The following is a 15,344-nucleotide window of genomic DNA, read 5'->3' as shown; positions in this document are numbered from 1 at the left end:
TGAGTCCATCCATCTACCACCTAAAAGAGTAGGGCGAAACAAGCCCTTGGATGGGGCTTCTGGGCTCAGCCTGGATTTTTTACTAGCTCCAGCCCCTGCCTACACAAATTAATTTGTCTGATATATTTATTTTATTCATAGCCCTCCCCCCTTTGGATTCCGTTCACTTTCTTTTCCATTTCCACTTTATGAAGAAGACTAAAATTACCAGTGATTTAATTAATCTCACCAACTGTCTGAGTGCCCCCAAAGGACCTGCCTCCTCTACTGCAGGAGTAGAAGAAAACAGTTCTTTGTAGGAAGAAGAAGAAGAAAAAAAAGAAAGCCAAACCAACAAAAAACAATTCCCTTTTCTCTCGCCTTTGAGAACCCAAGGGGCTCCAGAGCCGTCTGCCCCACGGCTACTTAAGTCGACCAAACTGGGGCCAGAAGTAGGACACGTTCCCTTCCCTCGCCTCCCCCAGCACACACACACACACACACACACACACACACACACACACACACACACTACAAATAGAATGCCAGGAAACCCGACGGCTATGGTTTTATTACAAAATTTATTTTCAGATGCAATGCGAGATCAGCTGCAAAGTCTCAGAGACTCACTCGCCTCTTCCCGTGCCCTCCTTGGAACCGGCCCCCACCAACATTCCCGAAATCCCCACGCGAGTGACCTCAACCCCGCATTGCATCTCCTGCCCCCTCTCCCACTCCCACCCTGCCCTGAACTTCTCTTTGTAAAAAACCTGTGACGAACTCTGCTCCCCCGGACCCGGTTGGAGCGCACACAGGAGAGACCCGGCATGACAGTCCCTTCGCGCTCCGCCGCCGCTCAGTCCTCGATGTCCAGGCCGGGGCAGTGTGAGCCACGTCGCTGACCTCAGGCGGTGGCTAAAGCCTTGAGGAAGAGGCTCTGCTGTCCCTTCCTCGCGGTGCTGCGACTCTGGCGACGGCGGCCGGAGCTCAGTACAGTCCGAGGATGGCGGCGCCCACGTCCTTGGAGGGTCTGCGCTCCTGCATCAGAAAGTTGATCATGCTCTCGGACTTGATGAGCAGGTTGCAGCCCAGGAAGAAAACGCCGAAGACCACGGTGAGCGACAGCACGCAGAGTACGGCGATCTGCGCCACGCGCGACACCCACAGGCTGCGTTCGTCGGGCGCCAGCCCCGCGGGGACCCCGTCGCTAGCGGTCAACGGTGCGCCCCCGGGGCAGCAGTCTAGCCACGTGCCCAGTCCGTGGCTGCGGTTCCCCAGGGCGGCCCGGGCGTCACCACCCGCCTCTTCCAGGCCGCTGTGGTTCAGGAAGCTCGCGTTCATCGCGGCGCGGCGCCCGGAGTCTGGGCGCGCGGTCCAGGGCGCGCCGGGAGCTGGCAGCGTCCGCGCTGTCGGGGACGCCCGGGGGGCTCTTCGATCACCCTTGAGCCGGGAGGAGAGGAAGGCGGGAGGCGGCCCACGCGCTGGCACTCTCGGTCCGCCTACCTTCCCGGCGGGAAACCGGCGGCCGGGAGCAGAGAGCAACAGGCGATGCGCGAGCTGGAGAGAGCCAACAAATAGTGCGTGGCAGTCGCCCACGGAGATCCACGCCAGCCGTGCCGCCCCGCCCCTGGCAACCGCCGAGCTCCGCCCCGCCCTACCCCGCCCTTCCCCAGCCCACTCGCTGTGCCCAAACTGCGGGAACACAAATCCCTCCCAGCGTGCAGCCTGCGCAAAGCCGGCTGGAAAGGGTCAGAACGTCCAGGCAGCTCCCGCCCGCGGGCCAAGTAACCTTGACTCACTCTGGGCAGCTGCTGTCTGTTCTGCTTAGAAAGACGCCCCAAGGTGCGGGTTCCCAGAACTGTGGCTCCAGAGACCGTCTGGAGCGCTTCTCCACTCTATTTAATGCTCGCACGGCGGGTTGGGGGTAGCTGTGGCCCCAGCGTTGCACATTCCACCGGGCTTGGCTCTGGGTGGCCAGGCTGTCCCTGCTGGACCCTCTCAGCTTTTCTCTGGCTGAAGGCTGTCACGGCCAGGAGAGCTCTTTGCCTCCTGTCCTACGTCTGGCTCCACATGCCACCCCTATTAAATATATTCATTAACATTAAGTCATTTGGGAGACTTTCTATTACTTGTTTGTTTGTTTGTTTAATAGAAACAGTCATTGTAGACGACTTAGAAAGCATGAACTAGCCAAAATGGGGGAAACCTTCTAAAACTGCAAAATCCTGCCGTCTGGGGTGGGTCAATTACCTAGACACAAACTCCTTCCGGTTGTTTCTATTTGTATTCCATACCGCCAACGGGAATGCAGTGTCTTGCCTACTGTAATGTACATGCTGTTTTGTACTGCAAGTGTCTGGCCCAGACAGTCTGTGCTTTGCTTTTGGCAGCAGGATTTCTTCAGAGAAATGCTTGGTTATGTCCTTTGTCATCCTTCTGGTCAGACCAAAGCTTAACCTGGGCTTGGAGCCCATGTCCTTGACTCCATCCAGCTGCAGCCCGCTGTCCGATACATACGGTGGGAACAGGAAGAGGGTTAGAGGAACTTTCAGGGCAATGCCTGTTCCAGTGAGCATGATCAGTATATGTGGGCCAATGACCTGGTCCATAAGCTTTCCATTATTCCTGCTTGTCCCCTACCCCCTTCCATCATCCCTGGGTCGATTTCTCTGGATAACTTAGTGTGGAAGGAGGAACCAGAGATGTTTGCCCTTGACCTGGGGTGTGAAGGGAAAAAGAGAGCTTGGGCTTGTGGAAGTGGACAAAGATCACTGGCTGAGGACAAGCCAAGGCTGTGCACTTGGATCTTTCGGGGACGAGAGTTAGCCAATTGCCTGTGCCTATCTAATTGAAGGCAGGCAGAGCAGGAAGCTTCCCAAGTAGAGGGAGGAACCCCTAGGGTGGGGGTGGGGGTGGGGGGCTGACACAGGAAAGTTTTAAGTGGGCTCAGCAGAAGAGGGGCATAGTGGACTTAGTTTGGGAGAACATATTGCTCCCCCTACTGTGTCCTTTAGGATTTGGGGACAAAATTATGGAAGCTGTCAGCTGCCAGTCAAGCTCAGGCCTACTTGCTACAGGGGCTTTGTCTGGCTTCCTGACTACTGGTTTTATTCCCCCATTAAGTTTGGTCGATGTCTGTGTAGATGTGGGCTCTCAGGCTCCGTCAGTTCAGGAATAGGGGTCCTGCCTGACCTGAACCCCGGCCGTAGTTCACTACCTGTCTGGAACCATGAGTCCTGGCAAGATGAGTCACAGTTTGGTGTGTACAAACTCTTAATATCTCTCTCTCTCTCTCTCTCTCTCTCTCTCTCTCTCTCTCTCTCTCTCTCTCTCTCTCTCTCTCTCTCTCTGTCAATATTTAGTGTCTTCCTCAACCATTTCTCTGTCTCCCCCCACTCCCAGGACTAAGGGTTGTACTTAGTGTGATTGAACATATGTAAGGCAAGCATTCTATTGTAGTGGGTAATTGTTCCAGCTTTGACCTTGAAACACTGCCCCTAGAGTGACAGCAGGTAACTACACCTGCCTATGACCTGCCCCTGGGGCTGACCTGCCCCTGGGGTGTGGCTGAGAGGGAGCCCCTTAAGACTCATGTTTGGCCCTTCTGGATACCTCGTGGTCCTGGAAGCTGGATGGGAGACCAAGCCAGAGTTCTCCGCTGGATGGTACCTCACCTCTCCTGGATCCTGTAACAAATCCCCTACTGGCTGTAAGTTATCCCAGAAATAAACCTCTCTTGATTACCAGATAAATTAGGTGGAATTGCCTCATTAATTACAGCAATAGTCTATCATGGAGCCATAGCTCTAGTCCCTTCTATTTTATTTTTGAAACAGGGTCACCAGTCTGGAGTTCATTGACTTAGCCAGGCTGTCTGGGCTGCAAGCTCCAGGGACCCTCCTGTCTCCCCCTCCTCAGCACCAGAATTACATGGGTACTGCTTTTTCACACAGGTTCTGGGGATCCAAACTCAAGCACTTTACCGACTGAGCCATCTTCAGGACCCCTGAACTCTTAATTTTTGTGGGAACCCTGACAGGCAAAGGCATTCCTTCCATATCAATGGCTGATCACAAATCCCTCCACATGGAGCAGACACTGATTTGCTCACAGTACCTGAGGGACAGGGATCTGGAAGTAGCTAGGCTGGGTGGCTCTGGCACAGAGTCCTTTATAAGACGGTACTCCAGGTTTTGGCTAAGGTTAGGCTGAGGGCAGAGGACTAGATTCCCAGATCTCTCCATCTTAGTTAGGGTTCCTATTGCTGTGAAGAGACACCATGACCACGGCAACTCTTATAAAGGAAAACATTTAACTGAGACTGGCTTACAGTTCAGAGGTTTAGCCCATTATCATCATGGCAGGAAGCATGGCGGCATGCAGGCAGACATGGGGCTAGAGAGGTAGCTGAGAGTTCTACATCTGGAGTGAGCCACTAGCACTGGCTTGAACTTCTGAAACCTCAAAGCCCACCCCCAGTGACACACTTCCTCCAACAAGGCCACACCTCCTAATAGTGCCACAATGTAGTGGGTAGCCATTCCAGTTTTGGTCTGGAAGATCCAACCCCCATTGAGGCTTCAGTAACTATCACGCCTACAAGGCGGGGCCGAGGGAGGGCCCTGAAGACCCGAGATCAGGAAGCGCCATGCCATGCTCTCTTGTTCCTGGACCCTGGACGGTGGAGGTTGACCAAGCAGAGCTCCAGAGAACACCGCTGGACTGCGATACACCTTCCCCAGACCCTGTGACCTACCTATCCCTTCATTTGTAAGTTGCGCCACTAATAAACTTTCCTTTTAACTACGTGGAGTGGCCTTAATAATTTCACCAATAGCCCCCTGTGATCCCATGGGGGCTATTTTCATTCAAACTACTATACTCCCTCAGTTGGCCATTGGCAGGAGGGAACTTCAATCCCTCACACTGGCCTTTCCATGGGGTAGTTTGACTTTCCTCAAGGCCAAACTTGGAGAATGTGCTAGAATATGAACAGTTGGTAGAAGGGAAAGGGAAGAAAAACTGAGGCTGGAAAATGAAACACGTCAGCAGCTCTCGTTGTTGAACTCTCACAGAAAGCCTTGGAGAAAGAAGTCTTTTCTTCCACAGAGACGTAGGAGAAAAATCTTGCGAGGTCGTAGCCGGCAGTGATACAGGCAGTAGATAAACCCGTAAAGCTTACAACCAAGTTCACACTCTTTCTAGCACTTCATATATGTGGGTAGACATATGTGTGCTTTGCTGTGAAGGAAAGATGGGAAGTCCAAGCTGTAGGGTGGGGCCTCAGGAACCCAGGAGCTGTGTGTCACCTGGTTGCCACCTCCTTCCAGAGAGAAGGAAGCAGGTGCCTCTGGGCCCAGCTGCCACCCACATGGGACTATTTTTACCCTCTACCTCAGCCACAGTCTGCATCTCTCAGATCTGGAAGGGCCATGTGGACAATCTGGTCCCCAAGAGGAACTGCCGGGGGGCCACCCAGAGGCTGTAATGTCCTGTCCCTGCAGCTGTTCGATGGCCCTCTGGCATGTGTGGGCCATCAGGGTTGGCAAGAAATGCTCCCCCCTCAGGCAAAGAGGTTAATAAAACCTCCCTTATTAGTGCTGCTGGCTAACTGAACCATGGGGACTAAAATGTCCTCATGAGCAGATATTAGAAACTATCTACACTGTAAACAGGATGAATACAGTGTTCTATGCACACGTGAGTTATTGTAATAAGAGGTAAGACCAAGTTAATTTGCAACTTTAAAAATGGAAATAGTTGACCATGGAAAGACGGTGCGCTTCAGAGAGGCCGAGAGCCCTTGAGTGGAATTTATTCTGTGAAGCGTTGCAAGCAGCCTCCTTGGTCCCTGTTTACATGAGTCATTATCCTAGCCAGCTCTTCCTGAAGCAGGCAAATTTGCCTTCTGCCCAGTTCCTGTCCAAATGGTCTCACGTTTCCAGTTGGCAGATGGGAGGGAAGCCAATGGCGTCTTTACTGCATTGGGTACAGAATTAAACACTAGTTGCTTTGTTTGCCCCTTGTTCACATGATGATGCCACTAGGGTGCCAGACCTATTCTGCCGTGGCAAGTGGGTAGAGGGCAGAGGCAGGCCCTCAGACTGTATGAGCCAATGTGTTCTAAGTCAGTGGGAGAAAGGCCTGGAGGTGACTTCTACAGTTGGGGAAAGGGGCAGTGCCAATATAAGCATTACGCAATGGAGAGCAGATGCATTCGTCAAAGGTATCAGAGACTCCATGTCTCACCTCTGCCATCTATCTGATTTAGGCTTGATTGATTGATTGATTGATTGAGAAAAGGTCTTGCTATAGTGTCCTGGCCGACCTGAAACTCAAGATGCTCCTGCCTCAGCTTCCTGGGTGCAGGATAACAGGTGAAACAATATGACCAGTTGGTCCATGTTTTAGAGAATATTAGAGTTGCAGAGATCAAGAATATATTTCTGCTGGGCTCCTGGTGGGCTATGTGATTTTTGGACAAGTCAACCCTCCTCTCTAGGGTTTTGATTGGTTCATCCATTAATCAAGGAAGCTGAGGAGACAGCTTAGTAAAGTGCTCGTCTTGCAAGCATGAGGACCTGAGTTTGATCCTCACAAACCATTATTCGAAAAAGGTGGAGGTGTGTTAGCACATACTTGTAATACCAGACCTGGGGAAGCAGAGACAGGAGGGCTCCTGAGACGCACGGATCAGATAGCCTAGTCTACTTGGTGGGTTCCTCCAAATGAAAGACCCTATCTCAAAAGAGTGAGGGTGGATAGTGCCTGAGGAACAACCCCTGTGGTTGATCTCTGACCTCCCCATTCGTGTGCGCGCGCGCGCGCGCGCACACACACACACACACACACACACACACACACACACACACACACGTGTACACACACACACATACATACACACACACACACACACACACACACACACACGGAAAATCTTCACTAAAACAGATTAGTGGACCAGGCAAGCTGCTTTCTGCTTTCCTGTGCTCTGTGTATGGAGAAGCACGAAGCCCAAGGCCTATTGTCTGATCTGTCCCCAAAGTGCCTGAGCCTCATACTCCATCTGTAGGAGAGGAGGCTGGCCATTATCTACAGTTCTCAAACTGTCCTCTCCAGAGCAGTGGTTCTGCAAAGTCTGCAGCACAAGAGACACTGGCCCAAACAGGTCTCTTTGCTGCAAGACTTCTCAGGGCCTTAAGCATGTGGTGTGCTTTGTGAGCTCCCTATAGGGGATTTGGGATGCAGCATTTGACAATGGAACCTCCCCAGTATCCACTGGTATTTTGTGCTGTGAGCTACCACCTAGAACACTTCGGGAAATTCTCTGTAGCTCCTCAGCCTCAGGTTCTTTATGCAGAACATAGATGCTGCTGCTGCAGAAGTTAAATGAGGCCATGCCTGGAAACAGGCCTGGCAGAGCACCTGGCAGAGAGTAAGTGCTCAATAAATGCTGGTAGCTATTATCTATAACGAGGGCCTTCCTTTCCAGCACTGACATTCTGTACTTCCAACTGCAAAGCATGTAATTAAACTGCGAAGCATCTGGCTTCCCGAGCAGAAAGAAGGAGCCCGGAGGAAGGAAAAGCGGGAGAAGGCTCCTTCTGGGCTGCCCATTTGTGCACCAGCCTCCCCACCAGCCAGTACAACAGGGAGTGGAGCAAGATGCCAGCCCTTAATGACAGGGCTTGAGGAGCCTGTGGTTCCCTGTTATCGTGGACCCTTGGGGGATATTTGCCAGTGTAGACAGCTGGAGGGAAAATCAGGGCTGCTTGATGGTTGCTGAAGTTTGAATAGGGTTGGAATGTTCCCCAAGGGTCTATGTGTTGATGATGACTTTGTTCCCAGTGTGGTGGCACTAGGAGATGGTGGGACCTTAGAGAGGTGGCCCCCTGGACTAGGCATGGTGGCTCACGCCTGTAGTACCAGCTTGGGGAGGGGTGGGGTAACAGGCTCGGGCAGGTGAACTCCCATATGTTCCAGGAAAGTCTGGGCTACAGAGCGAGACCTCGTCTCACAAAAACAAAAGGAAGGGCTGGGGGTGTAGCTCAGCTGGTAGAGCACTTGCATAAGGCCCTGGGCTTGACTTCCAGCGTGGTATAAACACGTGGTGTTGCTGGCTTGTAATTCCAGCCCTGGAGAAACAGAGGCAGGTAGATCAGAAGTTCAAGGTCATCCTCTCTCTGCTACCTGTTTTATTTGAAACCCACTTGGGATGTATGGTACCCTGTCTCAAAACAATAAAAAGGGGTGCTACCTCTGGGAAATCATGGTGTGCAGGTCAGTCCCCACCACAAGGAGCACAGGCAGAGAGGAGGACAGAGAAACTTGGTAAGGACAAGCTGGTTAAAAATGTTATCTAGGGGCAGATAATGCATGCTGGGCACCCAGAGGCACGGCCAGTGCCACAGGCTAATGGAATACAGGAAGGGAAGCTTCAGTTGGTGTTGCTGGAGAATTTTTCTCCAGCTCCCGCCACCAAGTCCCGCCAGTCCCAGAGCCCACTTATAAAATAAACACACAAACTCTTATATATTTTAAACTGCTTGGCCATTAGCTCAGGCCTGTCATTGTCTAGCTCTTACTCTTATATTTAGCCCATTTCTATTAATCTTTACTTTGCCACATGGCTTGTGGCTTACCGGTACTTTACATCTTCCTTGTCCTGATGGCGGCTGGCAGTGTCTCTCCCTCAGCCTTCCACTTCCCAGAATTCTTTTCCTTGTCCCGCCTATACTTCCTGCCTAGCCAATGGCCAATCAGTGATTTATTTACTGACCAATCAGCAACACACTTGATATACAGAACATCCCACAGCACTTCCCCTTTTTCTTTTCTTAAAAAGGAAGGTTTTAAGTTTAACATAGTAAAATTACATATAACAAAACAATTATCAAGCAAGAATTACAGTTACAATATTAAAGAAGAGATCCTATCTATCTTATATTTGTAAGTTTAAGGTTTTATATCTAACTTATCTTTTATTATAACTAAGGAAAATTGTAAGTATCTAGTCTTTAACCACATCAAAGACCTCAGAAGGATATGCTACTACCTGAGAAATGGAGAAGGATATAAGCAAGTTTTAGGAGTCTTGTAGGGTAGACAGAGACAGCTGAGCCTGGACAGTCATCCAAAGTTTTCTTGTAAAGTTGGGGCATCTGTCTTCAGCCCACAGGCCTAGAGTCTCTTATTTACTTTTCTCTGTGTCTTGTAGAATGTCTGGCAGATTTCTCTGCAAAGCAGGAACCTGAAGGACCATTTTGTCAAGCAAAGTTCAGTGGTCACCTTTCTATGGGTCCTGCATGTCCAGTTGATCAAGCAGTCCAGGCAAGAACAGTTTCTTGCCCAAATGGCTATTTTTGTCAAGGTGAAGATAAACTCCATATGGAGTGTCTTCGATGCCCATCATCCTCTCTGAAGTAAACCGGTGCCGTCAGGAGCAGACATGTCTCAGTGTCCAAAAAGTCTAAACTTTTAAAACATTTTAAATGCCATATTCTGTAGGTCTTTGAAGTGTTTGAAGACTACCTATCTATCTGAAATATATCTATGTATACCTAGAAGACTTAAGTAACATGGCTACAAATATTATCATAGATGACTAACTATTAATCTATTTTTTAATTATCCATTACAATTTTAAATGAGTTACATAAACATAATACCTCAAACAAGAATAGAAATATATATACAGTATAACAAAATTAAGTTTAAATTTGTATCAATAAACTAAAATCTATAGCAATGTAAAACATTTTAAACAAGTTGTTATTCTTTAAAAGTAGGTTCATTAATCTACCCTTTCATCCTATCATATCTAAACTATCCCCCTTTTTGTTTTAGAAAGAGATTGGATTTATAATCAACCTGATTTAAATAAAAATATTGTTTTTTCTCTGTCCCACAGCAGAGGGCTCTTCTGATTTGGGACATAAGAATCTCTTAACCATTTTTTTTTTTGAGCAATATGTCTGGGTTTAGAGGGGGAGTGAGCCAATTCCATCTCTAAAGCCAGCTTGGTATATTTGGGAATTTGGGCGTAGCTTCTCTTACTACTTCCTGCTGGAGGGGGGCGCTGTATCTTATGGGGAAACAAAGAAAATTTTAGAATTATGGAATAGTCCATGAGGCTGTATCGTCTGAGCCAGATGCCTTCAAACCATTTTGGATGTTGGATCATCTGGGCCATGGTGTCATTGGAGACCTTCAGGGGGTCTTGGCTGGTCAAACCTGATGTATCTTAATCTGGAACAAATCCATAGCCTTTGGCTTTCTGTGGGAACAAAAGCAGAGACTCCTTTCCAAAGTAACATATCCTTATATCCAAATTTTGAAGTCAAGATATCTTTAAAATATGCATATTGGTTTAACTCAGCTTCCTTTACAATCAAATATCTCTCTGCAGTTAAGAATCCCAAAGACAACACAATCCAGATTCTCTGTGTAATATTCATCTTTACGTGGCTTATTTTTATACTACCTTTACTGTCTCTTTAAAGACTTTATTTTTTAAAACTATGTATTTGTTTCTATAACTCTATATATCACCTTTATTTGTCTCTTTCAAGCCTACGTATCTTTTACACACATTGTAAACTATTACATCTGAATCTGTCTTATTGTGAATCTCTTGCCTTAAACTGCAGCAGCTGTGGCTGGCTCCGCCCACCTCAGCTTCCCAACATGGCTACGTTTACCGCCAGCTCTGGGAGCTATCGTGGGTCTATGCTTTTATCCAAGCAGCGTGTAGCCCAAAAACCTCTTTTTTTGTTTTGTACCTGCAAAGGCTAAATCTACCACGCTGCTTAATGTGCCACTTGCAGAGGCCTTATTCCCGCCATACTGCAGGTCGAGCATGCACGCCAGGAACCCGCCAGTAGCTCAAACCGGCAGCTGCCACTCATTTGAGAGAGACAATTAGGAACTGTTTTTAGCTCCTTGTTTTAGAATCTTTTTTCTCAGTTTTTAGGTGGAAACTCTTGCCACCACGTTGGACGCCATTTGTTGCTGGAGAATTTTTCTCCAGCTCCCGCCACCAAGTCCCGCCAGTCCCAGAGCCCACTTATAAAATAAACACACAAACTCTTATATATTTTAAACTGCTTGGCCATTAGCTCAGGCCTGTCATTGTCTAGCTCTTACTCTTATATTTAGCCCATTTCTATTAATCTTTACTTTGCCACATGGCTTGTGGCTTACCGGTACTTTACATCTTCCTTGTCCTGATGGCGGCTGGCAGTGTCTCTCCCTCAGCCTTCCACTTCCCAGAATTCTTTTCCTTGTCCCGCCTATACTTCCTGCCTAGCCAATGGCCAATCAGTGATTTATTTACTGACCAATCAGCAACACACTTGATATACAGAACATCCCACAGCAAGTTGGTGTCCCAAATGGCTTAATGATGCCAACTCCAGCTTAAGCATGGGAAACCATTCTTGGGCTTCATGAGCACATCTAAGGGCTCAGCACTGAGTCTCCAAGGTGACAGGATGACAACCAGATACCGACGCAAAGGAGGACCAGGCATGTAGTGTCTCTCATCACTTGCGTCAGGACCTGTGAAGACAGGAAGTAATTTCAAATTCAGTAGTTTAAGGCAAGTGCCTTTGAACTCTGGGCATCAAACAAGTACTTGGAGCAAGGCACAGGGGCTAGCTCTGGCTAAGCTTGTACTCGGTCTTGTTAAGGAAGCTTGACCTGGGGAAAGTGGGTGATATTTACTTTGTCTCCATCGCAACCAGTTACAGTGGGAGCTGCCAACGACACATCCTCTTCCAGAAACAGAGGACCCACGATAGTGCCTGGGCCAATCCTACTACCTCTTCCACTCGAACTGTTGGGGCGCAGGGGTCCATCCACCTGTGACCTGTGATTGGCTGTAACCATAGATGAACCAAGAATTCACGCTTTCCACAAACTAGTCATATGTCTTCTTGCCAATGAGACAACTGAAAAGGTAGAGCAAGGGGCAGGTTTGATAAATATTTGTTTCTGGGAGTGGTTGTCTCGGTACGCTCACTTCATGATCTTAACTGCTATTGTTAGGATTTTCAAAGATCCGGGTCCTTTGCGTTCAGTATCCATGGAGGCCAGAAGTGGGTGACAGACCCTTTGGAAGTGGAGTTACAGGGGGGATGCTGAGAAGTGAACCTAGGTCCTCTGTAAGAGCAGCAAGTGCTCTTAACTGCTGAGCCATCTATCCAGCCCTTGGCTAGATGAATTTTATTAGGTTTCATTTGAAAAAGGACCCTGTGCCGGGCGGTGGTGGCACACGCCTTTAATCCCAGCACTGGGGAGGCAGAGCCAGGTGGATCTCTGTGAGTTCGAGGCCAGCCTGGACTACCAAGTGAGTTCCAGGAAAGGTGCAAAGCTACACAGAGAAACCCTGTCTCAAAAAACCAAAAAAAAAAAAAAAAAAAAAAGACCCTGCTTCTGAAACTAGCATAAAACCACTAACACAAGAAAATGATTATTTAATACTACAAGGGTTGGTTTCAAAGGAGACACACCACACATTGTTGTTTATAAGACAGATCAGTGCCAAGCTGATGAACCAAGTCTAGCCACCACCTGTTTTTACAAAGAAAGTTTACTGTAGCACAGACATTTATGGATGCATTATCTGTGGTTGATTTTGTGCCATGATGACAGCACCAAAGCTCCAACAGAGATCTTACGGTCTAAAGGGGCTGAAATAATACTATGTAGGTCTTTATTTTAAAAAATGGTTGCTACCTCTTACTTCATAAGAATTTTAAAAAGGGAACTGGTTGAAGAGATGGCTCAGCTGTTAAGAGTATATACTGCTTGGAGTAGCACTGAACACCAACCATGTCAATGTTGTTAAGGAAGCCATTATGTGCTTGTGATAGTTAGTTGTAACTGCTTATGTAACCTAGAATCATCTGGAAAGGGAGTCTGTTGACAAGAGACTGTCTGCTTTGGATTGCCCTATGGGTATGTCTGCTGGGGGCTGTCTTAACCAAGTCAGCTGATATGAGAGGAGCATGCCCAGTGTGGGCAGTGCTATTCCCTATGCAATCCTGAACTGTTTAAGAGTAGAGAAATCAAGGTGATCACAAGAAGGCAATCAGACGGCTAGTGGTGGCACATGCCTGTAATCCCAGCACTCGAGAGGCAGAGGCAGGTGGATCTCTGTGAGTTCGAGGTCAGCCTGGTCTACAGAGCTAGTCCAGGACAGGCTCCAAAGCTACAGAGAAACCCTGTCTCGAAAAACCAAAAAAAAAAAAAAAAAAAAAAAAGAAGGCAATCAGGCAGCATGCATGCATTCATTTCTCTCCACTATTCACTGGGGATGTGATGTGACCATTGTCTCAAGCTCTTTTCATGATGCCTTCCCAGGAGCAATGGACTGTAACCTGGAACTGCAATGGTGCCTTCCCAGGAGCGATGGACTGTAACCTGGAAGTGCAATGGTCCCTTCCCAGGAGCGATGGACTGTAACCTGGAACTGCAATGGTGCCTTCCCAGGAGCGATGGACTGTAACCTGGAAGTGCAATGGTCCCTTTCCAGGAGCGATGGACTGTAACCTGGAACTGCAATGGTGCCTTCCCAGGAGCGATGGACTGTAACCTGGAAGTGCAATGGTCCCTTCCCAGGAGCGATGGACTGTAACCTGGAACTGCAATGGTGCTTTCCCAGGAGCGATGGACTGTAACCTGGAACTGCAATGGTGCCTTCCCAGTAGCAATGGACTGTAACCTGGAAGTGCAAGCTAAAACAAGTCTTTTCTCTCCTAAGTTGTTTGTTGTCAGGGTATTTTAATTGCAGCAACAGAAATAAAGTAGGAAAATACCTTTGGGGAGACAACTAGACTCAATGAAAGTTTAAACCTTCATCCAATTAGGTACCTAGACTCAACTATCAACAGAAAATGAAAAGAAAACAAAACGGGAAACGTACTAAGCCACCTCACAGATTTGCAACATGTGGTGTGGCTTTCCTCAAATAACAAGGCAGGCTGGACACTGGTGCTCAAGGGTAAGCCCACCAGCACCCGGGAGGCTAAGGCAGGAAGTGGACCACGAGTCTGGGGCTAACCTGGGTTACAGAGGCTTGCCCCAAAAAAGAAAAAATAAATAGCGACAATTTTGTTTGTGTGAGTGCCCTTGAGTAGCAGCTAAGCTCACATGTTCATGTCAAATCTGGGTTTAGCTTTTAGGCTGTCTCCTACCAGCTTGGAGACTTTGGACACGATGCTTAGCTTCTCTGAAGCTGATTCTTAGGATTCCCTGCTGGCAGTGTTGAGCATTGTAGCAGGACTCATCGGGGTCGACATTTGTTCTCCTAGGAAGCCTCATCCCATGGGCACAGCACCATCACTTCGCCTGTGTGCATTAACCCTGCTTTCTTTTTCTTCTTTATTGAGTGATTCGCTCCAGTGTCACCCTGTCTACTGTGTGCTAACTAGGCTAGCCAAGCCTGTGATGCTGCAGCAACTGGCCCTGTCAGTCACTCTGCTTCCTGACCGTGAGGCTCCAGGCAAAGTGAATGGGAGATTTCTCTAAAGATACCCCGAGAATCACAACTCTCTCATGCCATCGCCAGCTCCACAAACTGGAAACTGTGACTGCCACTATTTGAGTCAGGACCTTCTTTGACAAAGATCTGGGAGTGCAGGAAGTTCTCCTGGTGCTGATGGACTGGCAAGGTAGAATCAGAATCAAAGAGACGGAGGCTGAAATCCAAGCTATACTAAGTCTAAAGGAAATGGTAGTGGCCAACTGGGGGAGGCTGGGGCACCTAAGGGAAGACACTCCAGGAAACCTTGGACACGGGCTGCTTCTGTCCTCTAGTGGCTGCTGGCTAGCACAGCAAGTATCAGCTTCAAGATGCTGGGCATTGTTTCTGAACTTGTAAGTTATGTTGTGTTTCTTAATCATGTCTGACCCATAATTCCCTTTCCACAAAATACATTTTGTTTAATGACAGTAATTTCTAAATATTTTTCAGTGCCCCTTTGAAGTACTTCCAGGTAGGTCTTCTTTGTGAGCACACAACAGAAACACAACTCAAATTTGTTTATGTTAAAAAGGGACACTCACTGAGTCCCAGACAGGAGAAGGAAGGGTGTATGTGGATCCCTGAAGGGTTGCCTCTAGGACTGGATCCTGGCCCAGACTCCACAGACTTTTCATCAAGGCTTTGTGCCTCCTGGGGGCTGTGTCCACAGAAATTCAAACTGCAGGCTCTGGGTCCTGTGCAAAGCTTCTTAGCTCTGCAGAGTTCCAGTTCAGAATACAAACGTGGACACACACCCTTGCAGCTCAGGGGCAGGGACCTGTGACTGGCAGCTCTTCCTAAGAAACCAGGGTGGTCCTGTTCCCAGAAAGAAAGGGAG

At 48.4% G+C, this 15,344-nt stretch overlaps 1 protein-coding gene across 1 annotated transcript; it reads right to left on the bottom strand.

Moving 5' to 3' along the window:
- Positions 1 to 577: 577 nt before the first annotated feature.
- Positions 578 to 1,582, bottom strand: Rprml (reprimo like). The gene has a single exon (XM_059269758.1). The coding sequence runs from the start codon at positions 1,318 to 1,320 to the stop codon at positions 967 to 969; it is 354 nt and encodes a 117-aa protein (XP_059125741.1). The 5' UTR covers positions 1,321 to 1,582; the 3' UTR covers positions 578 to 966.
- Between the last annotated feature and the right edge of the window lie 13,762 nt (positions 1,583 to 15,344).

This window comes from Peromyscus eremicus, chromosome 8a (genome assembly GCF_949786415.1).
Source record: "Peromyscus eremicus chromosome 8a, PerEre_H2_v1, whole genome shotgun sequence".
Taxonomy (NCBI): Eukaryota; Metazoa; Chordata; class Mammalia; order Rodentia; family Cricetidae; genus Peromyscus; species Peromyscus eremicus.
The sequence above is the reverse complement of the archived record's forward strand: the minus strand, read 5'-3'. Positions and strand labels throughout refer to the sequence as shown.

Coding starts and splice junctions, on each gene's coding strand:
- Rprml (XM_059269758.1), bottom strand. CDS start 1,320: ATGAACGCGAGCTTCCTGAACCACAGCGGCCTGGAAGAGGCGGGTGGT.